This window comes from Pristiophorus japonicus, unplaced genomic scaffold (genome assembly GCF_044704955.1).
Source record: "Pristiophorus japonicus isolate sPriJap1 unplaced genomic scaffold, sPriJap1.hap1 HAP1_SCAFFOLD_433, whole genome shotgun sequence".
Classification (NCBI taxonomy): domain Eukaryota; kingdom Metazoa; phylum Chordata; class Chondrichthyes; family Pristiophoridae; genus Pristiophorus; species Pristiophorus japonicus.
The window spans coordinates 333,265-355,861 of NW_027254235.1; the positions used below are offsets into that span (position 1 = coordinate 333,265).

At 46.2% G+C, this 22,597-nt stretch overlaps 1 protein-coding gene across 13 annotated transcripts in view; it reads left to right on the forward strand.

Annotated features, from left to right (window-relative positions):
* Positions 1-1,761: 1,761 nt before the first annotated feature.
* Positions 1,762-22,597, forward strand: part of LOC139251723 (uncharacterized) — a 128,983-nt gene continuing 108,147 nt past the window's right edge. For 11 of the 13 annotated variants that reach the window (XR_011591407.1, XR_011591406.1, XR_011591404.1 and 8 more), the window contains exons 1-3: positions 1,762-2,101; positions 3,365-3,520; positions 8,864-9,131. Coding sequence is in view for 3 of the 13 variants with exons in the window: in XM_070873273.1 (XP_070729374.1) it covers positions 1,834-2,101; positions 3,365-3,520; positions 8,864-9,129 (690 nt within the window). In the remaining 10 variants the exon portion in view is untranslated. Of the gene's footprint in view, positions 2,102-3,364; positions 3,521-8,863; positions 9,132-11,566; positions 13,668-22,597 lie in introns of those variants that run through there. The other 2 variants (XM_070873275.1, XM_070873274.1) reach the window with 2 other exon arrangements.

Sequence of the window (22,597 nt, forward strand, 5' to 3'; positions counted from 1 at the left end):
AATCGAGGAGCTCAGCGCCCTCCCAGATGCACTTCCTCCACTTAGGGCGGTCTTTGGCCAGGGATTCCCAGGTGTCAGTGGGGATGTCGCACTTTATCAGGGAGGCTTAGAGAGTGTCCTTGTAACGTTTCCTCTGCCCCCCTTTGGCTCATTTGCCATGGACGAGTTCCGAGTAGAGCGTTTGCTTTAGGAGTCTCGTGTCTGGCATGCGAATTATGTGGCCTGCCCAGCGGAGCTGATCAAGTGTGGTCAGTGCTTCAATGCTGGGGATGTTGGCCTGGACAAGGACGCTAATGTTTGTGCGTCCGTCCTCCCAGGGGATTTGTAGGATCTTGTGGAGACAACGCTGGTGGTAATTCTCCAGCGACTTGAGGTGTCTACAATACATGGTCCACGTCTCTGAGCCATACAGGAGGGTGGGTATTACTACGGCACTGTAGCCGGACCAGGGTCAAGCAGGGCTGTGTCATTGCCCCAACTCTCTTCTCAATCTTCCTCACTGCCATGCTCCGTCTCACAGTTGACAAGCTCCCCACTGGAGTGGAACTAAACTACCGATCTAGTGGGAAGCTGTTCAACCTTCGCCGTCTCCAAGCCAGGTCTAAGACCACCCCAACTTCTGTCGTCGAGCTACAGTCCGTGGACGACGCCTGCGTCTGTGCACACACAGAGGCTGAACTCCAGGATATAGTCGACGTATTTACCAAAGCGTATGAAAGCATGGGCCTTACGCTAAACATCAGTAAGATAAAGGTCCTCCACCAGCCTATCGTCGCCGCATAGCACTGCCCTCCAGTCATCAATATCCACGCCGCGGCCCTGGACAATGTGGACCACGTCCCTTATCTCGGGAGCCTCTTATCAACAAGAGCAGACATTGACGACGAGATCCAACACCGCCTCCAGTGTGCCAGTACAGCCTTCGGCCACCTGAGGAAAAGAGTGTTTGAAGATCAGGCCCTCAAAACTGTCACCAAGCTCATAACCAGGTTACACCTAGTCACTGGCTCACCGTACGGAGTTCATTGTATCATTTCATACACTACACCGCCCACCCTTTCCTCCAACCACTGTCTGTCCCATCTGTGACAGAGACTATAATTCCCGTATTGGACTGTACAGTCACCTGGGAACTCACTTTTAGAGTGGAAGCAAGTCTTCCTCGACTCCGAGGGTATAGTAGTATTAGGCAGTCCCTCATATCGAGGATGACTTGCTTCCACACCAAAAAGGAATGAGTTCACAGGTGTTTCAATGAGGGACATGACATTCTAGGTCCCGAACTAGATACTGAAGGGTGGAAGATGCCTGTGCATGGATTCTTTTAACATGGGGTGGCCATTGCACACCAACCACCACACGGGCTTGACAGAGCTAGGTCTTGGTCCAGTGGCAAGGGTTAACCAAGACGACTGGAGACCAGCTCTGTTGCACGGACCTAGTGCGCACGCATGCTCCTACTATCAATAGATCATAGTGTGGGCTGGCCCGTGCTGCCCCTGGGCCCTCGGCCTCTCCTGGGTTAGTGCAGTTGTTGTCTACTATTTGCTTAAATACTCTTGTTTCTTCCATCACCAGGAAGGTGTACTTTTTGCAGCATGCTCTTAAGTTGTACAATTTCCCTTCTTTGTGAATTCCCCAAATGACACAAGGGACTGCCTATGAAGAAGGTGTGTGAGAGCCAATCAGGGCCAGGTGTGTGAGAGCCAATCAGTGCCCGGTGTGTGGGAGCCAATCAGGGCCCGGGGTGTGAATCGGACCAATGGTGCTGGGCGGGTTCAGCGCGGCAGTCGCTGGGAGCAATGCGCGCGCGATGACTCACAGAGCGGGGACATGATGAGGAACTGGGCCTCGGTCCATCCCATCAAGACATGCATCGGGACCGGGATCCTCATCGGGGCCGGGATCGTCATTCTGAAGCGGACCGGGTTCCGGATCAGGATCAGCACCGGGATCGGGATCTGGACCGGAATCGGGATCTGGATTTGGAACCCGAACGGGAGCGGGTTGTGGATCGGGACCGGGTTCCTCATCGCGACCGGGATCCTGCGGTGGCTCTTGTCTTCCCGGGGCCGCGCCACACCGGAACTCCGTTACACAGGTACGGAACAGGGAGTGGAAGAGGGAAGGAAGGGGGAAGGGAGCGGGGTGGGAAGCGGGGAAGGTGGAATGGGGGGAAGGGAGCGGGGTGGAAAGGGGGGAAGGGAGCGGGGTGGGAAGCACATAAGAAAATACATAAGAAATAGGAGTAGGCCATACGGCCCCTCGAGCCTGATCATGGACTCCGCTCCACTTCCCCGCCCGCTCCCCATAACCCCTTATCCTCTTATCGGTTAAGAAACTGGCTATTTCTGTCTTAAATATATTCAATGACCCAGCCTCCACAGCTCTCTGGGGCAGAGAATTCCACAGATTTACAACCCTCTGAGAGAAGAAATTCCTCCTCATCTCAGTTTTAAATGAGCGGCTCCTTATTCGAAGATTATGCCCCCTAGTTCTAGTCTCCCTTATCATTGGAAAAATCCACTCTGCATCCACCTTGTCAAGCCCCCCTCATAATCTTATACGTTTCGATAAGATCACCTCTCATTCTTCTGAATTCCAATGAGTAGAGGCCCAGCCTACTCAACCTTTCCTCATAAGTCATCCCCAGAATCAACCGAGTGAACCTTCTCTGAACTCCCTCCAAAGCAAGTACATCCTTTCTTAAATATGGAAACCTAAACTGTATGCAATATTTCAGGTGTGGCCTCACCAATACCCTGTATAACTGTAGCAAGACTTCTCTGCTTTTATACTCCATCCCCTTTGCAATAAAGGCCAAAATTCCATTGGCCTTCCTGATCACTTGCTGTACCTGCATACTAACCTTTTGTTTTTCATGCACAAGTACCCCCAGGTTCCGCGTACTGCAGCACTTTGCAACTTTTCTCCATTTAAATAATAACTTGCTCCTCGATTTTTTTTTCTCTGCCAAAGTGCATGACCTCACACTTTCCAACATTGTACTCCATCTGCCAAATTTTTGCCCATTCACTTAGCCTGTCTATGTCCTTATGCAGATTTTTTGTGTCCTCCTCACACATTGCTTTTCCTCCCAAGGAGCGAGGAGGATGGGGGGGAAGGAGGGCAGGAGGAGGGTAGGGGGCAAAGATAGAGGAGGGGAGAAGGAGATAGGAGGAGGGGCAAGGAGGAAGACAGGAGGGTGGTGGTTTGGACAGTGTAAGATATTACCTTGCATTCCTATTGCTGTAAATTTAATGGACCCTCGTCTCTGTCCCCGAGTATCATATTGTTGCTTGTACTGAATAAAATGCCCCTGTATATTGATGAATTATTCAGCAAAAGTTCTGTTTTATACCAGTGGAATACTACGGGCAAGGAAATGTACATGACGACATTGTAAAACGAATCGGCATTCCCAGATGTGGAGAGGATCCTGGGATTCCATATGTTCTATTCGTTTACAAAGTCTCGCGTGACACTGAGGATTTCCGCAACGCTCTACGTTGGATTCAAAGTAATATTTTTATTCTGTCTCACTTTGCCTTTCTTGTTGTTTCTCTCTCTCTCATAAGTAGTGCACATATTTCAGGTTGACACTTCCGGTGCAGTACTGAGGGAGTGCTGCACTGTCGGGAGGTGCTATCTTTCTGATGAGATGTTAAACCAACACCTCAGGTGGAGGGCAGGGGAGTTCTCCCTGGTATCCTGGGCCAATATTTATCCCTCAACAACACTGAAAACAGATTCATCTCACTGCTGTTTGTGGGAGCTTGCTGTGCGCAAATTGGCTGCTGCGTTTCCTACTTTACAACAAAAGCTCTTCATTGGTTGTAAAACGCTTTGGGACATCCTGAGGTTGTGAAACATGCTGTTTAAATGCAAGTCTGAAATGTGATGATGTATTTTGGAAGGAGATATGAGGAGAGGCAATATAAACAAAATGGTACAATTTTAAAGATGGTGCTGGGACAGAGACACCTGGGGGTTTGCTTACAGAAATCTTGATAGTTTCAGGACCAGTTGAGAAGACTGCTTAAAAAAAAAAGCATAGGGGGATCCTTGGCTTTATAAATAGAGGCATAGAGTACAAAAGCAAGGAAGATATGCTAAACCTTTATAAATCATTGGTTAGCCCCAGCTGGAGTATTGTGGCCAATTCTCGGCACCACAGTTTAGGAAGGATGTCAATCCCTTTGAGGGGGTGCAGACCTTTACTAGAATGGTACCAGAATTGAGGGACTTCAGTTACGTGGAAGGACTAGAGAAGCTGGGATTGGGGCGATTTGATAGAGCTGTTCAAAATTTGAAGGGTTGTGGTAGAGGACACCGAATTAAAGTAATTGGCAAAAGAACCAGGGGACAGATGACAAGTCACATAGAAAATAGGTGCAGGAGTAGGCCATTCGGCCCTTCGAGCCTGCAGCACCATTCAATATGATCATGGCTGATCATTCCCTCAGTACCCCTTTCCTGCTTTCTCTCCATACCCCTTGATCCCTTTAGCCGTAAGGGCCATATCTAACTCCCTTTTGAATATATCTAACGAACTGGCCTCAACAATTTTCTGTGGTAGAGAATTCCACAGGTTCACAATTTTCTGAGTGAAGAAGTTTCTCCTCATCTCTGTCCTAAATTAAAGCACATGGTATTGGGGGTAATGTATTGATGTGGATAGAGAACTGGTTGGCAGACAGGAAGCAAAGAGTAGGAATAAATGGGTCCTTTTCAAAATGGCAGGCAGTGACTAATGGGGTACCGTAAAGTTCAGTGCTGGGACTCCAGCTATTTACAATATACATTAATGATTTAGACGAAGGAATTGAATGTAATATCTCCAAGTTTGCAGATGACACTAAGCTGGTGAACCTTCGCTACACTCCCTCAATAGCAAGAATGTCCTTCCTCAGATTAGGAGACCAAAATTCGACACAATATTCAAGGTGTGGCCTCACCAAGGCCCTGTACAACTGCAGTAAGACCTCCCTGCTCCTATACTCAAATTCTCTCGTGAAGGCTTACCCCTTATCCTTAGACTGTGACCCTTGGTTCTGGACTTCCCCAACGTCGGGAACATTCTTCCTGCATCTAATCTGTCCAATCCCGTCAGAATTTTATGTTTCTATGAGATCCTCTCTCATTCTTCTAAATTCCAGTGAATATAAGCCTAGTCGATACAGTCTTTCTTCATATGTCAGTCCTGCCATCCCGGGAATTAGTCTGGTGAACCTTCGCTGCACTCCCTCAATAGCAAGAATGTCCTTCCTCAGATTAGGAGACCAAAACTCGACACAATATTCAAGGTGTGGCCTCATCAAGGCCCTGTACAACTGCAGTAAGACCTCCCTGCTTCTATACTCAAATCCTCTCGCTATGAAGGCCAACATGCCATTTGACTTCTTCACCGTCTGCTGTACCTGCATGCTAACTTTCAATGACTGATGGACCATGACACTCAGGTCTTGTTGCACGTCCCCTTTGCCTAATCTGTCACCATTCAGATAATATTCTGCCGCCTTGTTTTTGCCACAAAAGTGGATAACCTCACATTTATCTACATTATACTGCATCTGCCATGCATTTGCCCACTCACCTAACCTGTCCAAGTCACCCTGCAGCCTCTTAGCATCCTCCTCACAGCTCACACTGCCACCAGCTTAGTGTCATCTGCAAACTTGGAGATATTACATTCAATTCCTTCGTCTAAATCATTGATGTATATTGTAAATAGCTGGGGTCCCAGCACTGAACCTTGCGGTACCCCACTAGTCACTGCCTGCCATTCTGAAAAGGACCTGTTTATTTCTACTTTTTGCTTCCTGTCTGCCAACCAGTTCTCTATCCACATCAATACATTACCCCCAATACCATGTGCTTTAATTTTGCACACTAATCTCTTGTGTGGGACCTAGTCAAAAGCCTTTTGAAAGTCCAAATACACCATATGCACTGGTTCTCCCTTATCCACTCTACTAGTTACATCCTCAAAAAATTCTAGAAGATTTGTCAAGCATGATTTCCCTTTCATAAATCCATGCTGACTTGGACCGATCCAGTCACTGCTTTCCAAATGCGCTGCTAATGCATCTTTAATAATTGATTCCAACACTTATCCCACTACTGATGTCAGGCTAACCGGTCTATAATTCCCTGTTTTTTCTCTCCCTCCTTTTTTTAAAATTGGGGTTACATTTAGCTTCCCTTCAATCCATAGGAACTGATTCAGAGTCTATAGAATGATAGAAAATGACCACCAATGCATCCACTATTTCTAGGGTCACTTCCTTAAGTACTCTGGGATGCAGACTATCAGGCCCTGGGGATTTATCGGCCTTCAATCCCATCAATTTCCCTAATTCAATTTCCTGACTAATAAGGATTTCCTTCAGTTCCCCCTTTTCCGGAAGGTTACTTGTGTCTTCCTGTGTACCATTTCTTTATTCCCCATTATAAATTCATCTGATTCTGACTGCAAGGGACCTACGTTTGTCTTCACTAATCTTTTTCTCTTCACATATCTATAGAAGCTTTTGCAGTCAGTTTTTATGTTCCCTGCAAGCTTACTCTCATATTCTATTTCCCTCCCTCCTAATTAAACCCTTTAGCCTCCTCTGCTGAATTCTAAATTTCTCCCAGTCCTCAGGCTTGCTGCTTTTTCTGGCCAATTTATATGCCTCTTCCTTGGATTTAACACTATCCCTAATTTCCCTTGTCAGCCACGGTTGAGCCACCTTCCCTGTTTTATTTTTACGCGAGGCAGGGATGTACAATTGTTGAAGTTCATCCATGTGATCTTTAAATGCCTGCCACTGCCTATCCATCGTCAACCCTTTAAGTATCATTCGCCAGTCTATTCTGGCCAATTCACGTCTCATACCATCGAAGTTACCTTTCCTTAAGTTCAGGACCCTAGTCTCTGAATTAACTGTGTCACTCTCCATCTTAATGAAGAATTCTACCATATTATGGTCACTCTTCCCAAAGGGGCCTCGCACAACAAGATTGATAATTAATCCTCTCTCATTACACAACACCCAGTCTAGGATGGCCAGCCCTCTAGTTGGTTCCTCGACATATTGATCTAGAAAACCTCCCTATTACACTCCAGGAAATCCTCCTCCACCGTATTGCTACCAGATTGGTTAGCCCAATCTATATGTAGATTAAAGTCGCCCGTGATAACTGCTGAACCTTTATTGCACTCATCCCTAATTTCCTGTTTACATGGGATGCATCCTAGGTTGCCGAGGGAAGCTAGAGTATGGATTGCAGAAGCTCTGACTAGAATCTTTCAATCTTCCTTGGATGCCGGAGGAATGGAGGATTGGAACTGTTGAACACCATGGTTCAAAAAAGGGGAGCGGGATAAACCTGATAACTACAGGCCAATCAGTCTAACGTCTGTGGTGGGGAAACTACGAGAGACCATTGTCAAGGACAAGATTAATTCTCACTTGGAGAAGCATGGGTTACTGAGGAACAGCCAGCACGGGGACTTGTTAAAGGCAAATCATGTCTGACTAACCTGACACAGTTCTTTGATGAAGTAACAAAGAGGGTTGATGAAGGCAGTGCTGTGGATGTTGTATATATGGACTTTCAAAAGGCATTTGATAACGTACCACATAACAGACTTATTCAGAAAATAGAAGCGCCTGGTGTGATGACTTGCCAAGGGAGTACAGTTTTGAAGTTTGCGGACGATAAAAACTTGCCGATGTTGTAAATAGTGAGCATGATAGCAGACTTCAGGAGGACATAGCCAGACCGGTGAAATGGGCAGACACATGGAAGATGCAATTTAATGTGGATAAGTGGGGTGAAAAAACATGGAGAAACAATATAATCTTAATTTTACTGTTTTGAGGGAGGTTCCTGGGGGTGCATATTAACAAATCTTTGAAGGTGGCAGGGCAAGTTGATAAGGCAGTTAAGAAAGTGTATGGGATACATGGCTTTGTAATTGGAGGAATTGAATACAAAAGCAAGTAAGCCATGCTAAAACTTTACAAATGTCTGGTTAGGCCTCAGCTGGAGTATTGTGACCATTCTGGGCAGTTTAGGAAGGATGTTCCCTGGAGAGGGTGTGGAGGAGGTTTACCAGGATGATACCAGGGACGAGGGACGTGGCAGTTATGTGGCGAGACCAGAGAAGCTGGGATTGTTTGAGCAGAGAAGTCTAAGGGGAGATCTAATACAGGTGTTCACAATAGTGAGGGGTTTGAGCAAGTCCGGAGAAACTGTTTCCTCTGGAAAGTGGGTCAGTCAACAGGGCTCATAGGTTTAAAATAAGTGGCAAAAGAACTAGTGAGAGGAATTTTTCACACAGTGGGTTGTTATGATCTGGGGGATACGACCTAAAGAGTGGTGGAATCAGATTCCATAGGAACTTTTAAAAAGCAATCGAACATGTATTTGAAGAGGGCAAATTTTCAGGGGTTATGGGGATAAAGCTGGGATATGGGACTAAGTGGATCGCCCTTTCCAAGAACCGACATAGGCATGACGGGCCGAATGGCCTCCTGTGCTGTAAGAGATCACGAGAAGATTTTTTTTTCTGGCTTGTGATCTGGCATTTACTGTCTGACAGAGCGGCGGACGCAGATTCAATCGGAACTTTCAATAGAGAATTGGATAGACTTCAAAAGGAAACATTTTTCAGGGCTATGGGGAAAGAGCGGATTATGGGACTAATTGGATTGCTCTTTCAAAGAACCGACACAGGCACAATGGACCGAATGGCCTCCTGCGCTGTATCATTCTACGATTCTTTTATATTAATCTGTTGTGACATGGGAATAGTTGCAATAAAAATACACAAATGGACAAGCTATTAAAATGAGTGTTAATTCCATAATAGGGGATCGGATGATAAAAAGGGAAGACATATGTGCTGTGGTCCTGCTGGAAAAGACTTCGAATCAAGACGATAAGCCGGTAGAAGTAAATCACGGAGGTGTGTTCGATGACCAGACTGCGGTTGTGCGAATTCTCTGGAAAGGGACAAGCCTACAGCAGTGGTTTCCTCCTTTCTGGAAATACTGTGACAAAGTTCAGGAGGGGCCCAGATACCGGGACGCGATGTACAAAGTCACTGAGAGCATCAAGAAGAGGCAGCGTGAGTGAAGGTAACTACTATCGTGACATGCAAGGTGCGCGTTTACAGGGGGTACAGGAACTGTTGATGTAATGTTTTCATACATAACGTTTACACTTCCGCTGCAGATGGAAGTCATTAGCCTTCACAGAACTGTTGGGGCAGTCAGGTGTCATAACTGAGCCATTCAGATACCACACAATGTCTTTTTCAATATTCATTCTCAGGATGTGGATGTCTCTGGCAAGGCTGGTATTTATTGCCTATCCCTAGTCGCCCTTCTTGAGCCACTGTGCTCCCACAGTGCTGGTAGGGAGGGAGTTCCAGGATTTTGACCCAATGAAGATGAAGGAACGGCCGATATATCTCCATGTTGGGACTGTGTGTGACTGGGAGGAGATGGTGTTCCCATGCAACTGCTATAATTGTCTATCTAGGTGGGGAGGTCGCAGGTTTGGGAGGTGCTGTCTAAGAAACCTTGGTGCGTTGCTGCAGTGCATCCTGTGGATAGTACACACTGCAGCCACAATGTGTTGATGGTCGATGGTGAGCCTTGCCCTCGATGCTCTGCAGCTGTTTGGCATCTTCACTCATCTATTTATGTCTTCAAATACACAGACCCACCATCTTGCATTGCATTCTATTACATAGTCTTTACAGCACAGAAACAGGCCATTCAACTCTCAGATCCATGACGATGTTTATGCTCCACTCGAGCCCCCTCCCACCCCATCAACATATCCTTCTATTCCTGTCTCCTGCATGTGTTTATCCAGCGTCCCCTTAAATGTATCTCTGCTATTCACCTCAACCCCTCCCTGTGGGAGCGAGTTCTACATTCTCACCCCTCTCTGGGTAAAGAGGTTTCTCCTGAATTCCCTATTGGATTCAGTAATGACCATCTTATATTTATGGTCCCTAGTTCTGGTCTTTCCCACAATTGGAAACAAATTCTCTGTCTACCCTATCAAACCCTTTCATAAAGACCTGTATTGGGTCTCCCCTCAGTCTCTTTCCTAGAGAAGAGTGTCAGACTTTTTATCTTTCCTGATGGGTATAACCTCTCCATTCTGGTGTCATTCTCGTAAATCTGTTTTGCTCCTTATCCAGTGCATCTCCATCCTATTTATAATATGGAGACCAGAACTGTGCATAGTGCTCCAAGTGTGGTCTAACCCAGGTATATGGAGACCAGAACTGTGCACGGTGCTCCAAGTGTGGTCTAACCCAGGTATATGGAGACCAGAACTGTGCACAGTGCTCCAAGTGTGGTCTAACCCAGGTATATGGAGACCAGAACTGCGCACAGTGCTCCAAGGTTCTATACAAGGTTAACATAATGTCTCTGCTTTTTAATTCTATCCCTCTAGAAATGAACCCCAGTGCTTTGTTTGCTATTTTTGGCCTTATTAACCTGTGTCACTACCTTTAGTGATGAGATGGCCTCACCAGGCCTGATTTTTAGTCTCCTAAATGATCATTTCTTAACTGCGTCTCCGTTAGCTTCAGAGGGGGCCAGTTTAGAGGTGTATGGGATGCATCAGGTTCATCTTACACTACAATACTACATTACACAGGCCACCACTGCTTCAATTTTAATTACTCTGCACTTCTAGCCTGCCACAAGGGCCACTGCCAGTCTTTAAGCACAATTGTTTAAAATGGCGAGGTACCTCCACATGTCATCATCAGATGCAGGCCCCTCCTGTGGAGGGAAAGTGTCCCTGCCCCTCACATGCTCCCTTCACATTGTTCTCCCTCCCTCCCAGGGAAAAGCTGTTCTACGACTAGTGTCACAGAATTACAATCGGGAGAGCAGCAGTAATGCTGGGAACACTGAGCACATGTAAAGAGGAGGCAGACCAGATTGTGGGCAGGCAACAAGTACTTGCATTTACATAGCACCTTTAACGTAGTACAGCCATTCCAAGGCGCTTCCCAGGAGTGTAAATCGGACAAAAATTGACACTGAGCCAAATGAGGAGGGAGATATTGGGATGTGAGCAAAAGCTTAATCAAAGAGGTACTTGAAAGGAGGAGAGGGAGGCGGAGAGCTTCAGGGAGGGAATTCCAGAGCTTCACGCCCAGGCAGCCGAAGGCACGGCCGTCAATGGTGGGGTGATGGAAATCGGGGACGCACAAGAGGCCAGAATTAGAGATGTTGAGGATTATAGGGCTGGAGCAGATAGGGAGGGTCGTGGTCATGCAGAGGTTTGAGCACTGGGAAGAGAACTTTGAATTGGAGGCGTTGCCGGACCGGGAGCCAATTTAGATCAGCGAGCACAGGAGAACCGGTGGGAGAGGGTGAGCTTGGAGGTGAAGTGGGGAAATGCTCACCATGGGGAGCTTTTATCTGCTTTCACACAGTGCTGCAATATTCTTACACTTGGCCGTCACTCCTGAAAGGGGCGAATGTCACCCTGTGCCTAGCTGAATGAGCGAGCTCTTCTATATTTCACATTATAGGGGAGGTCTGACAGGAAGAAGCCGGTCATAACGTGGACCACACACATACAGGGAAATCTGCTGCCCGATCCACAGCCTGAAACGCTGCTTCTTGCTCTCCAATTCTGTCCTAGCATGCGTTGGACTGTTATCAATTGGGACAGCTGCTCCAGCCCATGAAAGGCTCGGACTCTGCACAGGTTAACTTTCAAATCTATTGAATGTACACGTGATTACAAGCAAACAAATGTGTCTCTTATACTGACAAGTAGGATACCCATCGGGGACCAGGAGCGTTACCGATCCAGGCTGTTGATCGTCAGAAGTACCGCACTGAAGACACCTTGCATTCTACTTTCATACCCTTTTTATAACATGGCTACTTTTGGTCATTAAATATGATGTAACTCTCGTAGCATGTCCAGTTCTGCAGCATAGATGTTGGGACTTGGTTCTTAAGGTAATAGCTACACCATCCGTCTTTCGGATGAGATGTTAAACCACACCTGCCCCCTCGGGTAGACATAAAAGATCCTACAGCCACTATTTCATAGAAGAGCAGGGAGTTCTCCCCCGATGTCTTGGCTAATATTTATCCTTCAACCAACATTACTAAAATAAATTAATCTGCTCATTAGCATCTCAGCCTGACCTTGCTCTGGCTTCTTCTGCAGAGCTGTCTCTGGCACATGCTGAACTGCCTCTCCCTCTCCCCGATAACCCACAATCCTCCTTATCCTTAGTGATAAGCTGCTAACCTATTGTGTTCTAATCTTCTTTCCTGGACTCTCTGGAAACTGAAGAATTTCAGGTTTCCACACTACTGTCCCTGTCACATTCCCCAGGACCTCGTCACTCTCACAGTTCTGCTCCATAGACCCAACCAATTCCCTCTGGTCCAGAACAAGGGGCATAACCTTAACATTTAAAGCTAGCCGTGGTAATCTGGAATTCACCCCCCCTCCACAAAAGCTGTTAAGCCCGAGGTCAATTGAAAAGTTGGGGAATTAAGGGTTATGGAACCAAGGCGGGAAGATGGTTAAGATACAGATCAGCCATGATCCAATTGCATGATGGAAGAGGCTTGAGGGACTGAATGGCCTACTCCTGTTGCTATGTTCTCTTCCATTATGTTCTTTCTCACCTTTAGGGTTTTCCTAACGACACACTAGGATCCTAACACACTTGTACCTTTTCCTATCCTGGCACGTTGTTGCATGTATATCAAGTGTTGGTGCAATGCCCTGGACTATTGCAAAATAGTCCATGAATTTAAAGGACAGCAGTTGGATCGCATGTCCAAACCTCAACACTGATCCTGTAATCTTCTGCCTCCGCTCATCTGCTGCTGAAACCCTCATCCGTGCCCTTGTTAACTCTCGACTCGACTATTCCAACGCTCTCCTGGCCGGCCTCCCATCTTCCACCTTTTGTAAACTTCAGCTTATCCAAAGCTTCCTGTGTCCTAACTCACATCAAGTCCCATTCACTCATCACCCTGTGCTTGCTGACCTATTTGCATCGCTCCACCATTGGTGGCTGTGCCTTCAGCTGCCTGGGCCCCAAGCTCTGGAATTCCCTCTCTAAACCTCTTTGCCTCTCCTTTAAGATGCTCCTTAAAACCTACCTGTTTGATTATGCTTTAGGTCACTGTCCTACTATCTCCTTATGTGGCTCGGTGTCAAATTTTGTTTGCTAACATTCCCTGTGAAGTGCCGTGGAATGTTTTACTCCATTAAAAGTGCTATATAAATGCAAGTTGTTATTGCCTGGAGGGTTATATTTGCCTGAACTTCAGTGAATGAGGGTAGCAGGCACAAGGTTTCCTCCAAGTCACACGTCATGCCGACTTGAACAGATATCGGCTATTGCTTCATCATTGCTGGGTCAAACTCCTGGATCTCCCTCCCTAACGGCACTGTGGGAGGACCTTCACCACAGGGACTGCAGCAGTTCAAAAAGGCTGCTCACCACCACCTTCTCAAGGGGAATAAGGATAACGATGCTCACATTCCGGGACTGAAAATACAAATATTCTGCTGTTTGAACCAGTATTAAAATTTTATCTCCAAATTGTGTTATCTCTGTTGAGCGTTTGGCATACCATAAAATCTAGAAGGTAGCAAGAGTCAGTGCCATGCTTGTGCTCTCCATACTGTAGAAGTCTGCGTTCAATTCGGAGTGACACACTTTAGGAAGGATGTCAAGGCCTAAGAGAGGGTGCTAGGGAGATTTACCAGAATGGTTGCAGTGATGAGATTTCTTTGCAGTAACAACGAGGATTGATGAAGGTCGGGCAGTAGATGTGTATGTGGACTTTCAAAAGCAATTTGATAAAGTAACACAACAGATTTATTCAGAAAATAGAAGCACATGGTGTCAAAGGGATGATGTTAACTTGGGGACATAATTGGCTACATGATAAGAGACAAAGAGTAGTGGTGAATGGATGTTTTTCAGAAAGTATATAGTGGGGTCCCACAGGGGTCGATATTCATAGAATTTTTTATTCTCCCAAGTGATCACTTCTCAACTGGGGCCAGCTCAGAGGCAGAGGGGATGCATCAGGTTCATGTTACACTAAAATGCTGTGCTACATTACACAGATGGAAGCTGATTCAGTCAATTTCAATGGGGAATTGGATATATATTTGAAAAGGAAAAATGTAGAAAGAGCAGGAAAAGTGGAACTAATTGAATCGCTCTTTCAAAGAGCTGGCACAAGCACGATGGGTCGAATGGCTTCCTCCTGCACTGTATAATTCTGAAGTCCCACAGTATTTCCCTTAATCCACATACTTTGTTCTTGCTTTTGACTTTGGATAGTAGAATTGGAGATTTTTCATCCAGGGTGAAGCCACAAGCAGGTAACAGGTTATGCAACACCTCACAGTGACATAGCCAGGCTCCAACCTTCCTGGTGGTATCTGGGTCGGGATGTTCTGCAGTCTCCACGAATTAAAGATTCATCTCCAGGATACTGTTGCGAGCAGAATAAGCAGCAGTCAGTGCCCCACATGCAGCAAGACCTGGACGACATTCAGGCTTGGGCTGATAAGTGGCAAGTCACATTTGTACCAAGCAAGTGCCAGGCAATGACTATCTCCAACAAGAGAGATTCGAACCACTGCCCCTTGACATTCAACAGCATCGTCAAATCCCCCACCATTAACATCCTGAGGGGGTGGGGTCACCATTGACCAGCCCATTAATGCTGTGGCTACAAGAACAGGTCAGAGGCTGGGTATTCTGCACTGAATGTCTCACCCCCTGATTCCCCAAAGCTTTTTCACCATCTACAAGGCACAATGAGACCTCATTGAGGTGTACAAAATATTGAGGGGCCTGGATATAGTGGATAGTCGGGGCCTATTTCCATTGGTGGAGGGGTCTATTATGAGGGGGCATAGTTTTAAGGTGGTTGTTGGAAGGTTTAGAGTGGATTTGAGCGGGGGGAGGGGGCTTCTTTATGCAGAGGGTTGTGGGGATCTGGAACTGGATGCAGAAACCCTCACCACTTAAGAGATGTTTGAATGGGCACTTAAAAGTGCCGTAACCTGCAGGGTTACGGACCTAGAGCTGGTAATTGGGATTAGACTGGATGACCTTTTGTTGGACGGCGCAGATATAATGGTAAGTACCTTAACGAAGGCCTTTTGAAAATTTAGAAAGAAGTGCACTGTAAATTAGTTTAGAGGGGCTGCGCAAGATAACAAGTTTTGAGGGGGTGCCCGTGAATATGGATAGAAATGGAGGGAGAGGTTAAGAGAGGACAGAAGGGGAGTGAAGTCAGAGGAGCATTATATCAAACTCATCAAATTTTAACTTCAACTTTCGATGAAGCCTGAGAGTTACATGATATGCACTAATATGGCCCACAAAGACAAAAATCTTGGACACTGCAGATTTTGGGTGTCAGCATCAAGCATGCCCAGGTCAGGTAAAGATTAGTTTTTAATTCCTTCTCTCTTCTCCATGGCACTATTTGAAGAGCAGGGAAGTGCTCCCAGTGTCCTGGTCAATATTTATCAATCGACCAACATCACTAAAAGACAAATGATTGACCATTATCTCATTACTGTTTGTGGGATCTTGCTGTGCGCAAATTGTCTGCCATAGCCATATTTCCCTATATTACAACAGTGGCTACACTTCCAACAATACTTCACTGGCAGTGTTTCAAGCATCTTGAGGTGTTGGAAGGCGCTATATAAATGCAAATCCTTTCCTTTTAAAGTTTATTGTACTCAGTATCAACCCCAAACTCCACTCCAAGCCAATGCTTCAGTGTGCCACTTATAGCCATCCTGTGGCCTCTGAGGTGAGACTGGCAATTAGGGGGAGCTTTGTTCTGAAGGCCTGTGCCCACCAGGAATGAGACCGTGACCACTCAAAACTAATTTTATGCAGTATCCTTGCAGCTAGTAGACAAACTTTCATCCCATCAATCTGGGCTGGATTTGAACTCGGGTCCTGGAGACGAAAGATCCGCATGTTCTATGTGTCTATGTAAAGCATTTTGTTTTGAATAAAACTTGTAGCTGCTTTGAGATAGGAACACTTGCAAACTCTGTTACAAAAAAACAAAACTGTACACAGCGGACACGGAAATGTGCAAGATTATTGGGCAATTTATGTCCAGTTAATCGTAAAGCAATTCTGAGTTAAGTTTATCAGGTACAGGTGGAGTGCTGTACTGTGCCGTACCTCAGAGCAATCTCTAGAGCCTGAATCCCAAAATATTTGAGATTTAAGTCCGGAGCTTTTTGCAAGAATCGAATGGCAAGGTCACAATCCAGCGCAGCTTGAAGCATTGGTTCTGTATGGTGGGGGAAAACAAAGTTAATTTCACAGTGACGAACTCCAAGTCCTGCCTGCCAGACACTCCCCTTTAAGATAATGAAGCTTCTGCAGTGACAGACTTACTTCCCTGCCCCAATCCCCCACAATGTTCACACCCTAAAATGGCGATTGCAGTGCAATTCCAAAGCTCAGTCCTCCACCTCTGAAAGTGGGAAAAGTGAATGTGACACTTACTGTACCAATTGCAGACATGATCATGTGAAACAGCTGCTGGGTAGATGTCAGTATATTATTGTCAGTATATTATTAATATGTTACTGGACTAGTAATGGGGAACGGGGACATAGAAGAAAGATCCTTTGACTTCCTATTATGTTGCCCCTATCTCTCTCACTGTTGTGAGCACATGTTTGTGGCGGAGGAGCGGCGAGAGATCGTGGCGGAGGTGCGGCAAATGAGGGTGTGGGGCCCAGAAGAGCCGAGGGCCCAGGGGCAGCTCGGGCCAACCCACACTGTGATATGTGTGCGCACTAGGTCTGTACAGCAAAGCTGGTCTCCAGTCATCCTGGTTAACCCTTGCCACTGAATAAAGGCCTAGCTCTGTCAAGCCCATGTGATGGCTAGTTTGCAACGGCCACCACACGTTAAAAAAATCCACGCACAGGCATAGAAACATAGAGGCATAGAAACATAGAAAATAGGTGCAGGAGTAGGCCATTCAGATCTTCTAGCCTGCACCGCCATTCAATGAGTTCATGGCTGAACATGCAACTTCAGTACCCCCTTCCTGCTTTCTCGCCATACCCCTTGATCCCCCGAGTAGTCAGGACTTCATCTAACTCCCTTTTGAATATATTTAGTGAATTGGCCTCAACTACTTTCTGTGGTAGAGAATTCCACAGGTTCACCACTCTCTGGGTGAAGAAGTTTCTCCTCATCTCGGTCCTAAATGGCTTACCCCTTATCCTTAGACTGTGACCCCTGGTTCTGGACTTCCCCAACATTGGGGACATTCTTCCTGCATCTAACCTGTCTAAACCCGTCAGAATTTTAAACGTTTCTATGAGGTCCCCTCTCATTCTTCTGAACTCCAGTGAATACAAGCCCAGTTGATCCAGTCTTTCTTGATAGGTCAGTCCCACCATCCCGGGAATCAGTCTGGTGAATCTTCGCTGCACTCCCTCAATAGCAAGAATGTCCTTCCTCAAGTTAGGAGACCAAAACTGTACACAATACTTCAGGTGTGGCCTCACCAAGGCCCTGTACAACTGTAGCAACACCTCCCTGCCCCTGTACTCAAATCCCCTCGCTATGAAGGCCAACATGCCATTTGCTTTCTTAACCGCCTGCTGTACCTGCATGCCAACCTTCAATGACTGATGTACCATGACACCCGGGTCTTGTTGCACCTCCCCTTTTCCTAATCTGTCACCATTCAGATAATAGTCTGTCTCTCTGTTTTTACCACCAAAGTGGATAACCTCACATTTATCCACATTATACTTCATCTGCCATGCATTTGCCCATTCACCTAACCTATCCAAGTCACTCTGCAGCCTCATAGCATCCTCCTCACAGCTCACACTGCCACCCAACTTAGTGTCATCCGCAAATTTGGAGATACTACATTTAATCCCCTTGTCTAAATCATTAATGTACAATGTAAACAGCTGGGGCCCCAGCACAGAACCTTGTGGTACCCCACTAGTCACTGCCTGCCATTCTGAAAAGTACCCATTTACTCCTACTCTTTGCTTCCTGTCTGACAACCAGTTCTCAATCCACGTCAGCACACTACCCCCAATCCCATGTGCTTTAACTTTGCACATTAATCGACTTGCCTGGTTGAGTGCAGTTCCACCCCTGGAGTTCAGGGTTGGAACATCTATGAACTCATTCCTTTTGGTGTGGAAGCAAGTCATCCTCGTTCGAGGGACCGCCTATGATGATGATGAATGGTAAATACTGCAGGGAATCGAATACGGCCAGGGTGATCTCCTGGACTAGTTTCAATCGCCTGGATAGGTCGGAGAGGAATTTTCCCAGATTTTTTCTCCCTAAATTGGCGTGGGTTTTTAACTGGTTTTTGCCTCTCCCAGGAGATCACATGGCTCCGGTTGGGGTAGAGTGTAGAATGTTTCAGTATAATTCGGTGTCGCAATTGTGTGAGGCGGACTGGTTGGGCTGGGTGCTCTTTGGCCTTTCCGTCATTGTTCATAGGTTTATATGTAACTTTTAGGGTTGCTGACCAAGGGCCGTGCGGCTCTTTGTCGGCCGGCGTGAACATGATGGGCCGAAATGGCCTCCTTCTGCGCTGTAAATTTCTATGTTTCTAAGTCAGGAGTGTGATGGAATACTCTCCACTTGCCTGGTTGAGTGCAGTTCCAACAATAAGAAGCTCAACACCATTCAGGACAAAGCAATCTGCTTGACTGGCACCCCATCCACTACCTTAAACATTCACTCCCTCCACCACCGGCACACCGTGGCTGCAGTGTGTACCATCTACAAGATGCACTGCAGTAACTCGCCAAGGCTTTGATAGCTGCTCCCAAACCTATCACCTCTACCACCTCTACCACCTAAAAAGGCAACATCAGCAGGCACTTGGGAACACCATCACCTCCAAGTTCCCCTCCAAGTCACACCCATCCCAGCTCGGAAATATATCGGCCATTCCTTCATCATCTCTGGGTCAAAATCCTGGAACTCACTCCCTAACAGCACAGTAAGAGTACCTTCACCACATGGACTGCAGCGGTTCAAGAATGTGGCTCACCAGCACCTTCTCAAGGGCATTTAGGGATGGCTTTGCCCACATCCCATGAATGACTAAACCAAAAGGTTAGAAAACAGAGAGTAGGGTTTAATGATAATTACTAAGGTGGGATGTGGTGTTCCACAAGGATCGGTGCTGGGAACACTTCACTATTTACATAAATTATTTGGACTCGGGAAATTTGAAGTACAATTTCAAAATTTTTATACAGAGGAAGACTGCGACAAGATACAGAAACACATGAATAAATCTGCAGGTTGGGCATGTAATGGTCTCCATATTATAAAAGGGCATAGAAGCACTAGAGAAGGTGCAAAAAATATTTTCTAGAATGATACCAGAACTGAGAAGTTATACCTATCAGGAAAGATTGAACAGGCTGGGGCTCTTTTCTCAGGGGTGATAGAGGTCTTTGAGATTATGAAGGGGTTTGATAGGGTAGGCGTAGAGAAGATGGTTCCACTTGTGGGAGAGACCAGAACTAGGGGCCATCAATATACGATAGTCACTAATAAATCCAATAGGGAATTCAGGAGAAACATCTTTACCAGAGAGTGGTGAGAATGTGGAACTCGCTACCAGAAGGAGTGGTTGAGGCGAATAGTATCAATGCATTTAAAGGGACGCTGAATAAACAGATGACGGAGAAAGGAATAGAAGGATATGTTGAAAGGGTGAGATGAAGAGGGCTGGGAGGAGGCTGGTGTGGAGCATAAACAACGGCATGGACCTGTTGGGACCGAATGGCCTGTTTCTGTGCTGTGACTACTGTGTAATACTTTGTATTTTCTCTGATATCCTCGTCAGTGAAAACTAGAGCAAAGTATCTGTTCAATATCCTTTCCATTTCAGTATCATCTTGTGAGTTTACCTTGCTCATCCCTTAGTAGCCCTATCACTATCTAATTCTCCTTTTGCGCCTATAGAATATTTAACTACAGGTAGAACCTCCCTTATCCGGAACCCTGGCCTGTTCTGGATAAGGCATTTTTCCGGACGAGGGATGGTCACGTTAAATTGGATGATACAGCTACTGAGCAAGGGGGTATCGGGCCGGGCTGGCTTGGGGTTGGGAGTGCGGCAGGGAGATCATGGGGGTGGGGTGAATCACGGTGTCAGGCCAGAGATTGTGGGAGTTGGCAGCGAGGAAGGACTTCAATTTGTTCATGTCGGAGTTCTGCGCATGCGCCACCCGGTGGCCAGGAATGGTTCCAGATAAGGGAGGTTCAACCTGTATTTCTTTTTCATAGAATCATAGAAATTCACAGCACGTTGGTAGGCCATTTCAGCCCGTCGTGTCCGCGCCAGCCGACCAAGAGCTATCCAGCCTAATCTGACTTTCCAGCTCTTGGTCGGTAGCCCTGCAGGTTACGGCACTTCAAGTGCACATCCAAGTATTTTTTAAATGTGGTGTGGGTTTCTGCCTCTACCACACTTTCAGGCAGTGAGTTCCAGACACCCACCACCCTCTGGGTGAAGAGATTTCCCCTCATAGCTCCTCTAAACCTCCCCCCAATTACTTTAAATCTATGCCCCCTGGTTGTTGTCCCCTCTGCCAAGCGAAACAGGTCCTTCCTATCCACTCTATCCAGGCCCCTCATAATTTTATACACCTCAATCAGGTCTCCCCTCAGCCTCCTCTGTTCCAAAGAAAACAGACCCAGCCTATCCAATCTTTCCTCATAGCCAAAATTCTCCAGTCCAGGCAACATTCTTGTAAATCTCCTCTGTACCCTCTCCAGTGCAATTACATCTTTCCTGTAATGTGACCAGAACTGCACGCTGTACTCCAGCTGCGGCCTAACCAGTGTTTTATACAGTTCAAGCATAACCTCCTTGCTCTTGTATTCCAAGCCTTGGCTAATAAAAGCAAGTATTCGTATGCCTTCTTAACCATCTTATCTACGTGGCCGCCTACCTTTAGGGATCTGTGGAAATGCACTCCAATGTCACTTTGTTCCTCTACACTTCTCAGTGTCCTACCATTTAATGTGCATTCCTTTGCCTTGTTAGCCCTCCCAAAATGGATTACCTCACTTCTGCAGATTGAATTCCATTTGCCACTGTTCTGCCCACCTCACCAGTTGATTGCTATCTTCCTGCAGTCTACAGTTTACTTCTTCATTATTAACCACACAGACAATCTTAGTATTATCTGCAAACTTCTTAATCATACCCCCCTACATTCAAGTCTAAATCATTGATATATACCACAAAAATCAAGGGACCTAATATTGAGCTCTGCTAAACTCCACTGGAAATATCCTTCCAGTCACAAAAGCACCCATCAATCATTACCCTTTGCTTCCTGCCTCTGAGCCAATTTTGGATCCAACTTGCCACTTTGCCCTGGATCCCACGGACTTTTACTTTCATGACCAGTCTGCCATGTGGGACCTTATCAAAAGCTTTGCTGAAATGCATATACACTACATCAAATGCACTGCCCTCATCGACCCTCCTTGTTACCTCCTCAAAAAATTCAATCCAGTTAGTCAGTCACGACCTTCCCTTAATAAATCCATGCTGACTGTCCTTGATTAATCCGTATCTTGCTAAATGAAGATTTATCCTGTCCCTCAGAATTTTTTCCAATAATTTTACCATCACCGAGGTTAAGCTGACTGGGCCTGTATTTACTTGGTCTATCCCTTTCTCTCTTTCTAAACAAAGGTACAGCATTAGCAGTCCTCCAGTCCTCTGGTACCACACCTGTAGCCAGAGCAGATTGGAAAATGATGATCAGAGCCGCTGCTATTTCCTCTTTTGTTTCCCTTAACAGCGTGGGAAACATTTCATCCGGGCCTGGGGATTTATCCAGTTTCAAAGCTGCTTAAGCCCCTTAATACTTCCTCTATCACTATGTTTATCTCATTTAATATTGCACACTCCCCCTTCCTCATTACAAAGTCTGCATCGCCCCTCTCTTTTGTGAAAACAGATACAAAGTATTCATTAAGAATCATACCCACGTCTTCTGCCTCCACACACAGATTTCCTTTATGGTCTCTAATAGGCCCCACTCTTTCTTTAGTTATCCTCTTGCTCATAATGTATTCATAAAACATCTTTGGGTTTTCCTTGATTTTACTTGCCAAAATGTTTTCATGCTCTTTCTTTGCTTTCCTAATTTCCTTTTTAATTGCAGCCCTGCACTTTCTATACTCCTCTAGAGTTTCTGCAGTCCTGAATTGTAGCTTCACCAGGTTGGCTTCACCATTTTTAGGTACACCTGGTGCTACTCATGGCATGCTCTTCTACACTCCTCATTGAACCAGGGTTGGTCCTCTGGTTTGAGGGTAATGGTAGAGTGAGGGATATGCCAGACCATGAGGTTACAGATTGTGGTGGAATATAATGCTGTTACTGATGGTCCACAGCACCTCGTGGATGGCCAGATTTTAGCTGTTAGATCTGTTCTGAATCTATCCCATTTAGCACGGTGGTGGTGCCACACAACACAATGGAGG